The sequence below is a fragment of the Polypterus senegalus genome, chromosome 8 (genome assembly GCF_016835505.1).
Source record: "Polypterus senegalus isolate Bchr_013 chromosome 8, ASM1683550v1, whole genome shotgun sequence".
Lineage (NCBI taxonomy): Eukaryota > Metazoa > Chordata > Cladistia > Polypteriformes > Polypteridae > Polypterus > Polypterus senegalus.
Genome location: NC_053161.1, coordinates 299,878 through 315,000, shown reverse-complemented (window position 1 = coordinate 315,000; position 15,123 = coordinate 299,878). Strand labels below are relative to the sequence as shown.

Below are 15,123 nucleotides of genomic sequence, written 5' to 3'. Positions count from 1 at the left end.
TAGCCTAGTCAGACAAACTATATTAGAATTTGATGTAATTAAATGAATAATAGTCTTTACACTAAAAATGTTTCTAAGGAATTGCTGGAGTAATTATTTTGTGAAATAATTTACTAACTGAAAGAAGCAAGAGAAATAAATCTGGCTAGGAACATGTTATTTACTAAATATCACTAATTTTCATATGTTATCTTAGTCATCATAATCTGTTAATCAGAATTAATTATATTAAAAAGGTAAAAAAAAAAAAAAACTTATTCCAAGACAATGGTTATTTTTCGAACAATAAGAGGCATCAAAACCTTAAGCTGGCCACATAAGAATAATACCTAGGGAGCACATGCCTATTTTAAATGTATTTCTAATTAGATATTCTATTCATAATTTAAAACATCAAAGAAAAAAATGTATTTGTAATATCACAAGGATATGTGTCAAAAATTGATGTATCTATTATAAAAGGCTATCTTGTTCTTGGTAAAGCATAAAACACTGCATATGTTATTTAACAATGAATTAAGTAATGTGTTAAGCAAGACTCAGACCTTTATTAAGGTAATATATTTAAAATGTTAAAAAATTGTGTGTGTGTTGAATACATTAAATTGTAGAATGAAATCTCTTTAGATATCTACATTGTTTTCGTTGCACTTCCAATTAACCAAACTGCATGCACTGAACAATGCATGTATGAAGAATAATGTTCATTTATATATATATATATATATATATATATATATATATATATATATATATATATATATATATATATAAATATAAAATTATTATCTAGAAAAACTCTACATATTTTGAAAGACATTCCATTTCTTGGACTGTAGAAAAACATGAATGTAATCAGACTGGTAGTTGCTAGACTGGAGTTGGTCCAAGGGTACTGTTATTTCATTTACCACCCTCGAAAATCTGACTCCGAATCATCAGGGCTGATCTTGATTTTCAGTTGATTAAACAATTCCATTACACATAAACTCATTTGACCTGGTTTATTTCTAGCCATCATAAAATACTGAGCAGTCTTTCTGAAAGGTCCAGTAATACTTGCTTTTCCACCACTATGCTGTATCAATGAATTCACTGCTGCATATTCTGTAGCTCATTAATTATGATTAATGTGCTATGTACAATTAGGAGAATTCAAGCAACTACATCAAAGACAATAGAGATTAATTTTTTTAATAAGAAACAAATGGAATATTAAAACAGGTTATAATGCTGTATATAACATCTAGTGCTTATGTCATACATAAATGCATATGGTTTCAATGAAGCAGTTTCAAAATAATAAGAGGCCATTTCTTTCCAATTCAATCACGATCAATCCAAAACAAACAAAGACATTCCCAAAAAGACTTAATTTGTAGTGTTTTTTTGTGGTAACATAAAATTGTTTGAAATGCCAGACTATTGTTTTGTAGATTATCAAACTATGCAAAGTGGAATAATTTTATTAATGTAGCTAACCCATAAAACCAATAATTATACCCAACAAGTTTTAAACTTCCTACATCCTATATTTCTAAACAAATTATTTCAATTATATTTTCCATTTGAATAATACAGGCTCATCTAGAATATGAAAAAGGGGCTTGAGAATATTCCAAAGTGTAAATCATATGGTTGATTTACTGTCAAACTTTGATGTTCTTGTCATCTACAATATTTAGAACACACTTAGAACACATGGATAGTACTCTTGAGAACAGGATATTTAACACATCATATTGTAATCATATTATACAGTAGGGATCCTAATTTCTGTTTATCACAAGTGTTAAAAATATGCCTCAAAGTGGTTTGCTGAGAACAGTCACACAATGTCACAACATATGATGAAGAGAATGAATAGGAAAAATTATTTAAATAATTTAATAGCCTGCCATTCGCTCTGATTAAATGCCACATTTGAAGACTATATCCCAGGCAAATTACAATGTTCTGGACGATTAGGCTATTGCTGGCCCAAATCTTTAACAAAAAATAAAAAGCCCTGAATTTCTCCAAATAAACTGCAGCACTGATATATGTGTGATGTTTTCATGTGAGCTAAAAAAAAAATGAACACCACATGGGATTGTGGGTTCAGCCATAAACATTACTTGACGCACTGAACCAATTCTTAAAAGTGCACTTTTAAAGTAGTTCTAAATTATGTTCAGTTCAAACAAATTTCCTACCTGAAGCTGTTGAGAACTTTCGGTTATATTATCCTCTCGCTTACGAGCTTCTTCCATCAGTTGAGCATTCTTCTTCTTTTCAACTTGCTCTTTATGCTTCAGACTAGCAACCTTCTTGCTCTGATCTTTCGTCTGCCTACAAAGTCAGGCATAACCACATATTAGCTTTGACTCACAGTTAGGAGAAAATTACACAAACACATGAATACTAAAAGATAATAGTAGTACACACTATTGGAAAGAGTTCACTCAAGTATTTAAATCAAAAGGGGTTGTTACAGTTGTTTGGGGGTGAGAAGAAATGATTATTAATCCCTAACGTTTACTCTATAAGCCTGGCCCTCCAATGCCACTTTATCATCCAAGACCCTTTCCACAAAGCTTCACATACTTTTCCCTGCCTGATGCACTGCTTGCCCACACAGCCAACTCCTCGCTGCCTCTGCCGTGCACCACTCATTTAGGTTTAGCAGTTACACCATTTGTGCTAACTATCCCCAACTCCATAAACTGATCCAAGCCAGGGATCCTGCCCATGCTGTCTGGATGTCGCCAATAAACATGCCTTTTGACGAATGTATTTTAGGAGAGAAGGAATTCTTGCAAAATGCATGCATGTGTGTCCTCTGTATCAACATTATATATTATACTAACCCATGCTTTCTGCCCTTGGAGACAAAGGCTGCAGATGGAATGAAAAATATACAGTATGTGGTAATCATTAGAAACTGCAATGGTGAGGTGTTAGTGACAGTCTGAATGCAGTCTATGTAGATACTGCTATTAAAAAGGATGAGAGACCACAAAGGGAAAAAAATAATTTTTCATGGCTCTAAGAAATATTCATGATATCATATTGTATTTTAAAAAATAAACTTTCCCAAGACTCATTACACTTTAATTTGTGTTTGAGTATTACTGTTTATGTAAAACCACTTAAAACAATTAGGTAAGTTCAAAATAAATATAAAGTGCATTATTTCTTCGTAACATTTTGGCTATTACTTAGAAATCATTTCTTAATTGTTATATTCAAAAATAAACTAGTAATAACCTTGTGTGCAATAGTTTAGTTGTAAGCCTAATTACGGTTTGTTTCATATAAGCTGTGAATTTTCATGTATATTGTGATTATCAAACTATTTGATCAATCAAAACCAACCTTGATCCCAATTATTTTGGATAATCGATGTTCTTCAGTATTTACAATTAGTGGCAATTTTCTTAGACACACCAATGTATGAGTGATTTGGTCATTTATTTCTTCTAATGCCATGTTTACTTGATGAGAATTTTGAGAGATGCTAACAGTGACATTTTCCATACCCACTTTATTTCACTTGGTTGAATTTCAAGCCAGTGCATTCGTAGAAACAGAAAGATGCTGTTGACTTGCTACTGAGACCTCACAAAAGCAATCAAAGTTCATCTTTTTGCAAAAATTTAAAGAAAACTAAGCACAAAGTATGTACTGTCCTTTGAAAATACCATATGACCACAAAAAGTTTTTGAAGCTTGCATACTGACAAAAGAGGCTCAAAATGTGCCTATAGAACTTCGCATGCACACATCTGGGGGGATGAAGATATATTTAAAATAACTATGACCCATGCGTATACAAAATTTCAGAGACTCTAGGAAATGACATTACCCTTAACTAAGCAAGGAAATGCAGACAGACTAGCTAAATGACAACTTGTGTATATAAAAAAAAATCATATCGCTGCGTCGTTATGATGATGTGCATTGATGTGATAAACATACTAAACCTCAAAAATGATAATTATGATGTACACTAGTTTAGTTTCCTTTAAAGAGGGACAATGTTGCATATTTCCACTGAAGAACTTTTTGGTTTTTCGGCAATTTGTGTTAGCTACATGTTGTCACTTCTCAGGGAATTGGCCAAGAGGTCATGAATCTCAGCTAACCTTCATTACAACATGCCTGCTGTGCTGGAAGCCATTAGATGGCTGAGGATGTGCTACATCCAGTTTTTGTAAGGTGTACACACATAAAATATAACATATTTTGGATAATGTTGAAAGGCAATTTGTGGCTTTGTCCTAAAGTAATCATAGCTCGTTACTGCACTCATATTGCAATAAGGGCACCTAGCAAGAATTAAGCTGATTTTGTTACTTGGAAACTGTCATGTTCCATACAAGTCATATGTGATGCCAAGATGAGACTGACAAACATCATCTCTTCATGGTCTGGATCAACCTGTGAGTCATTTATTTTGAGGTAAAATAGCTTTGACAGATGTGGCAGTACTGTATGTGGTAAATGGCTTGTTGGAAAGGTAACTAGCTGAACCCTCAGTTTTTCATATGCTTTATAATATTCATTGTTATCGGCAATCACATCACTACACATACCAGGTGAAAGTGTCTCCCTCCTCAGGCACTCGCACCCCCAGAATGCAGGGGAAAAGCACTATAATGTCATGAATGATCTTGCACATTCAGTTGTTGAGCACAGTCAGATGCTCTTGAACGCAGGTGGCAGGATCTTAATGCCTCAGGAGGGAAGCCATTCTAATAAACAATGAATATCCACAGCATTGTGATTGCATGTATGAGGCACATTCACAAATACACATTTACAAAAGGAATGCAATTTAAAAAGGTAATTAATGAGAAATGTGTTTACACTGCGTTTTATAAATCTGTATATATATATATATATATATATATATATTTTTTTTAAATAAGTGTGCACAGTTTCCAATTTTTTTGGTATTCACATATTTTCAACATTGAACCCAGCCACAGGAGATGCACAAACCAGTGTGTTTCTTTTAAGCCGGTCACAAACTCGGATAAATGGGGAGGGTTACATTAGGAAGGGCATCTGGTGTAAAATATGCCAAATCAATGTGTGGACAACAATACAACTTTCCATACCAGATCGGTCGAACCCTGGGTTAACAATGACCGCCACCAGTATTGTTACCCAACAGGGTGCTGGCGGAAATTGGGCTACCATTGGCCGAAGAAGAGGTTGGAGACGACTCCAGAGGCAGGAAGAGAGGAGGAAGGTAAAGAGGGTGGAAGTGAGGGTAGGAACTTTGAATGTTGGAAGTATGACTGGCAAAGGGAGAGAGTTAGCTGATATGATAGAGAGAAGGAAGGTTGATATATTGTGCGTACAACAGACTAAATGGAAGGGGAGTAAGGCAAATGGATCAGAAATGAATTCAAACTCTTCTATCCTGGTGTGGATGGATGAGAAAGAAGATTTTTGGAGTGAGCTGGATGAAGTGATGAACAGTGTACCCAAGGGACAGAGAGTGGTGATTGGAGTGGATTTCAATGGGCATGTTGGTGAAGGGAACAGAGGAGACGGGGAGGTGATGGGTAGGTACAGTGTCAAGGAGAAGAATGAAGAATGTCAGATGATAGTGGATTTTGCCAAAAAGGATGGACATGGCTGTGGTGAATATGTATTTTACGAAGAGGGAGGAACATAGGGTGACATATAAGAGTGGAGGAAGATCCACGCAGGTAGATTACATCCTATGCAGAAAAGTCAATCTGAAAGAGATTGAAGACTGCAAAGTGGTGGCAGGGGAAGATGTAGTGGGAGATGCAGAAATTAGAGAAGAGTGAAGGGCACAAGATGAAGAGAGAGGTGGCGAAGGCTAAAGAAAAGGCATATGATGAGTTGCATGAGAGGTTGGCCACTAAGGAGGAAGAAAAGGGCCTGTATTGATTGGCTAGACATAGGGACCAAGCTGGGAAAAATGTGCAGCGGGTCAGGGTGATAAAGGATAAAGATGGAAACATACTCACAAGTGAGGAGAGTGTGTTGAGCAGATGAAAAGAGTACTTTGAGAGGCTGATGAATGAAGAGAACAAGAGACAGAAAAGGCTGGATGATGTGAAGATAGTGAATCAGGAAGCGCAAAGGGTTTGCAAGGAGGAAGTAAGTACAACTATAATACGGATGAAAAAAGGGAAAGGCCGTTGGTCCAGATGACATACCTGTGGAAACATGGAGATGCTTAGGAAAGGTGGCAGTGCAGTTTTTAACTAGATTGTTAAATGGAATCTTGGAAAGTGAGAGGATGCCTGAGGAGTGGAGAAGAAGTGTACTGCTGCCAATATTTAAGAATAAGGGGGACGTGCACAACTGTAGTAACTACAGGGGGATAAAATTGATGAGCCACAGCATGAAGTTATGGGAAAGAGTAGTGTAAGCTAGGTTAAGAAGTGAGGTGATTATTAGGAGCAACAGTATGGTTGCATGCCAAGAAAGAGCACCACAGATGAGATGTTTGCTCTGAGGATGTTGATGAAGAAGTATAGAGAAAACCAGAAGGAGTTACATTTTGTCTGTGTGGACCTGGAGAAAGCATATGACAGTGTGCCTCAAGAGGAGCTATGGCATTGTATGATGAAGTCAGGAGTGGCAGAGAAGTACGTAATAGTTGTACAGGATATGTACAAGGGAAGTGTGACAATGGTCAGGTCTGCGGTAGGAGTGACTGATGCATTCAAGGTGGAGGTGGGATTACATCAGGGATCGGCTCTGAGCCCTTTCTTATTTGCAATGGTGATGGACATGTTGATAGACGGGATTAGACATGAGTCCCCGTGGACTATGATGTTTTCTGATGACATTGTGATCTGTAGCAATACTAGGGAGAAGGTTGAGGAGACCCTCGAGAGATGGAGATATGCTCTGGAGAGGAAAGGAATGAAGGTCAGTAGGACAGAATACTTGTGTGTAAATAAGAGGGAGGTCAGTGGAATGGTGAGGATACAAGGAGTAGAGTTGACATGATAGATAGATAGATTAGATAGAATAGATAGATACTTTATTAATCCCAAGGGGAAATTCACATACTCCAGCAGCAGCATACTAATAAAAAACAATATTAAATTAAACAGTGATAACAATGAAGGTATAACAGACAGACAATAATTTTGTATAATAGTAATGTTTACCCCCCCAGTGGAACTGAATAGTCGCATAGTGTGGGGGAGAAATGATCTCCTCAGTCTGTCAGTAGAGCAGGACAGTGATAGCAGTCTGTCGCTGAAGCTGCTCCTCTGTCTGGAGATGATCCTGTTCAGTGGATGCAGTGGATTTTCAGTTATTGACAGGAGCCTGCGTAGTGCCTGTTTTTCTGCCACGGATGTCAAACTGCCCAGCTCCATGTTTACAATAGAGCCTGCTTTCCTCACTAGTTTGTCCAGGCTTGAGGCATCCCTCTTCTTTATGCTGCCTCCCCAGCACACCACCGCGTAGAAGAAGGCACTCACCACAACCGTCTGATAGAACATCTGCAGCATCTTATTGCAGATGTTGAAGGACGCCAGCCTTCTAAGGAAGTATAGTCGGCTCTGTCCTTTTTTACACAGAGCATCAGTATTGGCAGTCGAGTCCAATTTATCATCCAGCTGCACTCCCAGGTATTTATAGGTCTGCACCCTCTGCACGCAGTCACCTCTGATGATCACAGGGTCCATGAGGGGCTTGGGCCTCCTAAAATCCACCACCACCTCCTTGGTTTTGCTGGTGTTCAGTTGTAGGTGGTTAGAGTCACACCATTTAACAAAGTCCTTGATTAGTTTCCAATACTCCTCCTCCTGCCCACTCCTGATGCAGCCCACGATAGCAGTGTCCTCTGCAAAACTTTGCATGTGGCAGGACTCGGAGTTGTATTGGAAGTCTGCTGTATATAGGCTGAACATGACCGGAGAAAGTACAGTCCCCTGCGGCGCTCCTGTGGTGCTGACCACAATGTCAGACCTGCAGTTCCCGAGATGCACATACTGAGGCCTGTCTTTAAGACAGGCCACGATCCATGCTATCAGGTATGAATCTACTCCCATCTCTGTCAGCTTGTCCCTAAGGACCAGAGGTTGGATGGTGTTGAAGACACTAGAGAAGTCCAGAAACATGATTCTTACAGCACCAATGCCTCTGTCCAAGTGGGAGAGGGATCAGTGTACCATATAGATGATGGCATTCTCCGCTCCCACCTTCTCCTGGTATGCAAACTGCAGAGGGTTGAGCAGTGGTGAAGCAGCAGCCACTCCATCAGAGCAACAGGCCGGAAGTCATTCAGCTCAACAGGACGTGATACCTATGGGACTGGGGTGATGCAAGATGTTTTCCAAAGCCTCGGGACTCTCCCCTGTTCCAAGCTCAGGTTGAAGATACGCTGTAGAGGACTCCCCAGCTCCAATGCACAGGCCTTCAGCAGTCATGGTGATACTCCATCTGGACCCGCTGCTTTGCTGGCACAAAGTCTCAGCTCTCTGCTTACTTAGGCTGCTGTAATTATGGGTTGGGGGAAACTCTCTCCTATGCTGGTATCAGCAGAAGGATGGGTGGAGGGTGCAGTACTATGAGATGAGAGTGGGTTAGGGTGGCCGAACCTGTTGAAGAAGTTGTTCATCTGGTTTGCTCTCTCCACGTCTCTCTCGATGGTGGCACTCCGCTTCGAGCTGCAGCCAGTGATGATCTTCATCCTGTCCCACACTTGCTTCATGCTTTTATTCTGCAACTTCTGCTCCAGCCCTCTCCTGTACTGCTCCTTCGCTGCCCTGAGCTGGACTCCAAGTTTCTTCTGCATGCGCTTGAGCTCATGCTGATCACCGCCTGTAAAAGCCCTTTTTTTCGTTTAGATACTTGGGATCAATAGTACAGAGTAATGAGGATTGTGGAAGAGAGGTGAAAAAGAGAATGCAGACAAGATGGAATGAGTGGAGAAGAGTGTCAGGAGTAGTTTGTGACTAAAGTTATCAGCAAGAGTGAAAGGGAAGGTCTACAGGACGGTAGTGAGACCAGCTATGTTACATGGGTTGGAGACGGTGGCACTAACCAGAAAGCAGGAGACAGAGCTGGAGATAGCAGAGTTAAAGATGCTAAGATTTGTACTGGGTGTGACGAGGATGGATAGGATTAGGAACAAGTACATTAGAGGGTCAGCTCAAGTTTAACGGTTGGGACAGGAAAGATTGCGCTGGTTTGGACATGTGCAGAGGAGAGTATATTGGGAGAAGGATGTTAAGATGTTAAGGATAGAGCTGCCAGGTAAGAGGAAAAGAGGAAGGTCTAATAGGAGGTTTATGGATGTGGTTAGAGAAGACATGCAGCTGCTGGGTGTCACAGGGCAAGACGTAGAGGAGATGTAATTAGAGCAACCGAAAGAAAAAGAAGAACACATTTTCACGACCAAATCCATGCAAAGGTGTGCAGATGTTGCCCCTGGTAATTATTTTTTTAAATTATTAAATGAGATGAGAATAACAACTTGTGTCATAATTTGTCAAACTGGTTTGTTTTCTCTGAAATTGTCTATTAGAAAGTACCATTTGAAATGTGTTCAAATAAATTTGCCACTGGGAAGCTCCTCTATTTCTCCTCTGTTCCATACAACATAGATGCAGCATCTATATGGTACATACTGAACCTGGAATTGATCTGAAGTACTGGACAGAAATGTTACAACATTTTGCTAATGGCTATGGCATATTATGGGTGGTGGGCAACCTCTACTCCAAAGTACTCATTTCATTTTATGCAACAATGCTGAAAAGGTTTGTATTTTGGTGACAAGAAGCACAACTACATAATGATGTAATGTTCCTGGAACCATTCCATACCTTTCCCAGCCTTCCAGTATTCCTTCTGGCAAAGCCCATTTCTAGATGGGTATTCTGTGGCCAACAAAGTTACAGCTGATGGTTGTCAATGCTCAGATCTCCTGTGATGTTCAGATTTTCTCTACACATTGTGTATCATACAAAATGCACTAAACACCATCCCATCACAACTACCAAACTGCCAGAATGACAACAGCAGGGCAGGTCCACTGAAAAGTAAGACTTTTGTTACTGTTTCAAAAAGATTATATCTACATCTTTTTAAGCTAGATGTTAATACAATAAATGTTTACATTTATTTAAATGCAATATAATAAAAACAGAAGCATAATTTAATTAACTAATTAATTTATTTATTCATTTATCTAAGCCACTTAATTAAAATGAGGGGTTGCTGAAAGCTGAAACATTCACCAGCAGCCTAGGGTGCAAGAACCAACTCAGATAGAAAAGAACATTTCTTCACAGAGTATATGAGCATAAACATTCACTAATGCAATTTTTAGTTTTCAATCAGCCTTGCATGCAGATAATTGTGATGTGAAAATACATTTGAATACCATAAGAAAACAATTACAGACATTTAAATAATGCACAGACTTAACACCAACAGCATCCAGACTTTGATTTGAACCTGCACTGTTGGTCCTTTAATGCAGCAACATTAACTACTGTAGTATAGCGCTGTCACATATTTTTGTCATATCCAGAAGCCATACAGAGCTGTTTGATTGGCTGATGAGCAACATGTTTTTGTTTACTTCCCCTCAACACCATTCTTACTTGAGATTAGACATGTTTACTTATAAACTGTCAGTTTCTCTTCCTGTTAATGCATTGCTGGAAAAGCCATTCTCTGATTATCATTCAACGATTATGGAAAACAACTCTCCAATGCCATCATCCTGTGTCACAGATGGACATTTAATACAATAAAGCTGCAAGATTTCATTAATATTAAACTCTGGCTATGTTGCTGACCCTCACAAATGGATATGCAAGGTGTTTGGCTCTTACATAGAGGCAAAAAAATCCTTAAACTTGAATCCTGTCTCTAATATTTGGAGGACGCTCTCCTTCATTTGCTGAGTTGGGAGCATGAACTTTTGATCTCAATTACAGTCTTAATTCATTTTTTGCTGCTGAAGAAAGCTGAATTTGACACTGACTGCACTCAGGGTTGACACTACACTGGTGGAGCTAAGTTTAGCAAGTTACTGGCATTGAGATTGTAGAAATATGATGTTAGTGCAACTATTTCACCTATCGCTTATATATATTTCTCTTCTGGTTTGTCCTGCTTCCACTTCAAAACCGGCCCCGCCCACACAGCATTTCTCGATTACTATTCGTCCTCTTCCAAACCCTTTCCCACGCTGCCTTTTCGGGTGATTTTCTGTGTAATAAACTTAAATTATAGCGTAATGAAAATTGCATAATTACAGTGTTTTGTTTCCCTCTTGACCATCAATTAGGATATTATGCTGTAATGAACATCAGATCAAGATTTATTAAGTAGTATATTTTTATTCTTATTGATGTTTATTTACATGTTTGTAAATAATAATTATATATGCACACACACACTAATGTGCATTTGTTGTCTGTGTCCCGACCTGAATTGTGTGGGTGGTTACCTACCAGTTGCAAAAAGTAGATCATAGAATGTTGCATAGTTTTCTGTCAAATAACGCAGAGAGTACTCGACACATGTTTCGCCCTCATTTCGGCTCATCAGGCGTACACACTCTACTGCTCCCCTCTCGGCTGGCAAATAAACGACCACACGCCGTGGCGCGTAAAGGGGCTTTGTCTCTGACACTGACGTCCGAGGTTTGATCCCTGAGAGGGGACCAGTAAATGTATGCCAGATGTCCACATGAATTAGGGATTTTCTGTGAAAAAGTTTACACACAATGAATTTTGGCAAGAGCTATATTAATTTTAATAAAACATTACACTTTTCCCTCATGGTGTTAATTCTCACCAGCTCAACTACTTCTCAACACCTTTAGATCCAAAATGGTGCCAGACAAGGCCTTCTGTTGTCTCTTAGCATTTATAATATCTCTCTTGAGTCCCTTGCTATTGTTCTTCATAGTCTTGATTTGATCATCCATATAATATTTATAACATTAAGCATCTTTATATACTGACAATAATTTGCTTCTTCTTGGTAATGCTCCTCCTCATCTTCCTGTGTTCGTTGGTTAGAAATTTTCTTGAGAACCTGTCTGGCTTTTAAATTTATTGGGCAAATTCTGCTTTCCTTCCTTTAAATTTCCCATGCCATCAGTTGATTTTTCCACCATTAATTCTTGGGGCATCAACATTTCTCTTTCTCTGCAGGACATTGCAACAAGTAATTACTGTTGTATCTTTAAGAGTGTCAAAGAATTCCTTTCCTCATGGTCATTTCTTTCACTGTCTTACTTCTAGATTAGCAATTATCAAAATGAATACAATGTCGCTCTAACCCTGAAAAAATATCGGTCTGAAGTTAGATCTCTTCTGTCTTCTTTTCTATGGGATGGTAAGGGACATTCCTTTAAGAACTCCACTATGAATCATGGTAAGTTTGAATTTGTGCCACTGCTATACCTTGAGTTATCTCATTGGTCATTTACCTTTCAATTAGTATGGAGCCAATTACTGTACATTCTTTCACAAATTCCATAAATCCAACATGGCATAGATCCCACTCTGTTCCCTTCACTGCCTTAAAATTAAAATCACATCACCCCCTTAGTCTTATATTATCTGCAGATTATGAAGGAGGTTAAGAAACATCCAGACAAATTTCCAATTTGTACAACAGTACGATCAATTTCCTAGAACCCTGATTTTTTGTATTTGTGGCATAAACCCACCTGTTTTCAGCCCTGAGCTGGATGAGACAACGACAAAATATTCACATTTTGACGATTCCAGACTAAAAACATTGATAGGTCCATGTTTTCTATTCCTCCTTGTTCTGTCTTCAAATCAGGTCAGTCCTTAAAGTAAATATGATCCCAATATCTATATCCATGTCTATGCTTTCTGGACAGATGTCTGTAGCTATCCTCTATTGTAGGTTTATGTTCCTAATCTGCCTCAAACATTTCTCCTTATGGACCTCTCTACTCTCACCTTGACTTTTATTTGACCTGGGTACCATCCCTGCAAAACTTATTTTAGACCTTGATCAAAATCTCCTGATTCTCCCTCTGTAAACCTCTGGAAATTCTCTTTCTTTAATATAGCCTTACCTGTAGTATCTCCTGATACTAATTTATAAAAATGGATGGGCATTTGGTAGGGAGTTGCTTGACTGGGATTCCCCATCAAGCTACTATGCTTAATACAGAATTCTTCCTTTTTCCAGTTTCTGGCCTCTCTCACCAATGTACACAAACATAAACAACTTTTAATCATATATGGACCCCTATAACAAACCAACTGTAGGAGGGAGGGGTGGGCGCGTGTAATTGCAAGGGGCAGGTTATTGTTGCTTATTGTTAATACTACATTTTCATGATTGTTGATTTCTCTTACTGAAGTCTCATTAAAAAGTTTGTGTTTCCTTCATCAGTAAGTACAATAATGCAAAACAAATGTATACTTTTAGTTGTAGTTGATTCTTATTTTGTAACAGCTTTGCTGTCCAAATGTGAACTGCTGTCTCTGTACTGCAATTGACTAGATAATGACTGAAAAAATGTTACATTTATAATCATTCATGTTGTTTTACTTTGTGTGATGAAGAAAATCAAGGACAAATCTGAAAACTGATGGCTCTCCAGTTATTTCCATTATGTAAGATGACATCACAATGTTTTTTAACACAATTTGCAAGATGAAGTACACAGCCAGCAGCAGTTTGGCGTGGGAAGAGAATATGTTAGATGACATACTGTGCACATAGAATGTTGTGAGTAAAAAAGCACAGCACTAGAAATCAGTTTACTCTGAACATTTTCAGAGATGGAGGAGACCTTACAAACTATGCAAATGCAGGAATAAACAGTGAACTTTCTTTGTGAAGACAGAAGGGCAAATGGAATGTGGCACTTGACTATGAATGAAGAACTTTTTAGGAAAAAAAGAATATAATATAGTAGAGGCATATTGAAATACTGGTGTATGTACTGAATCACATACTTTCACAAGCACATTTACTGAATCACATATATAAAAACAGATTTGAAGTCTGATGCATTCGCAAGCAAAATAAGTCAACTGTTTATTCATGCATTTGTACTGCTTATGCAGTGTCTGTGAAAATGTCAGCAAGCTGTCAACCAGTGCTGTGCTATTCACTCGCGGCTTGCTCCATCCAAAATGTGCCATTTCAGGTGATCTCCTTTACCCATGTCAAACTGATATTCGCTGTGTACTTCTTAAATGAACAGCTGTGCTGCTACAGAAGACATATGGTGGCACACTTTGAACAGAACTGCACTATGAGCTACAGGAGAAGGGAGACAAAACATTGATAAGCAGTTTATCTCAATAAAATGTCAGAAGTCAAGCAAACCCAATAAAAAGACAAGCCAGCTGTTAAAATGAGATGGGATTTGACACTCTACTGTGAAAGGTAACAAAAGAGATGGTCAATTAATGAAACAAATACTAATAAACTGCAGATTCTGTAGAGGGAAACTGCTTGTGTCACAGCATCCCTGTGACAATGCATACACCAAAAAAAAACAAAAAAAAAAACGGTGAGAAACATCATGAACATGGCAAGAATCTGTGCTGAATGGAGGGAGATAGAGGGAGAGAGAGCTAAAGGTACACAGATAGAAAATATTTTATTTGTCCCTAGGAGAAAATGCAAAATTCATGGAAACTCAAGAAAAAACAGAAAAAGTTTGTCAAAAACTACCATAGATACTCGCGTATTAGTCGATCTCGCAGATAAGTCAAGTGTATTTTTATGCCGAAAATTACGAAATTTGTTATGACCCGCATATAAGTCGAGGGTAAAACTTTTTTCATAGCCCGTTGTCTTAATAAGTACGGCCTTCTCACCAATACCTGCTACAGTTCGATTCCCCGGCATATCAAATGTCATTGGCGTTTCATCCATGTTACCAATGTTACTGAGGTCAAAGTCATAACTTTGTCTTTGCTTGATAATAAATTTATGAAAGCAAATTACCTTTTCTTCTAGATCTTTCAGCAGCTTCTGTGAAATTCCAAAAAAGGCTTATGTGGTGTTATGGGTCCACAGCTCTCTTTTAGCAAAGGCTGTTTTAGTTTTTAAATAAATAATCACTGCGCTCGCAGCTTAGCGAGGGGGCGTGGTGGCTGTAGCG

At 38.4% G+C, this 15,123-nt stretch overlaps 1 protein-coding gene across 1 annotated transcript in view; it reads right to left on the bottom strand.

Annotated features, from left to right (window-relative positions):
- erc1b (ELKS/RAB6-interacting/CAST family member 1b) overlaps nt 1–15,123 on the bottom strand; it is a 559,966-nt gene that overhangs the window by 299,398 nt on the left and 245,445 nt on the right. Inside the window, exon 13 of the mRNA XM_039760564.1 lies at nt 2,196–2,331. Coding sequence (XP_039616498.1) covers nt 2,196–2,331 — 136 coding nt within the window. The remainder of the gene's footprint in view (nt 1–2,195; nt 2,332–15,123) is intronic.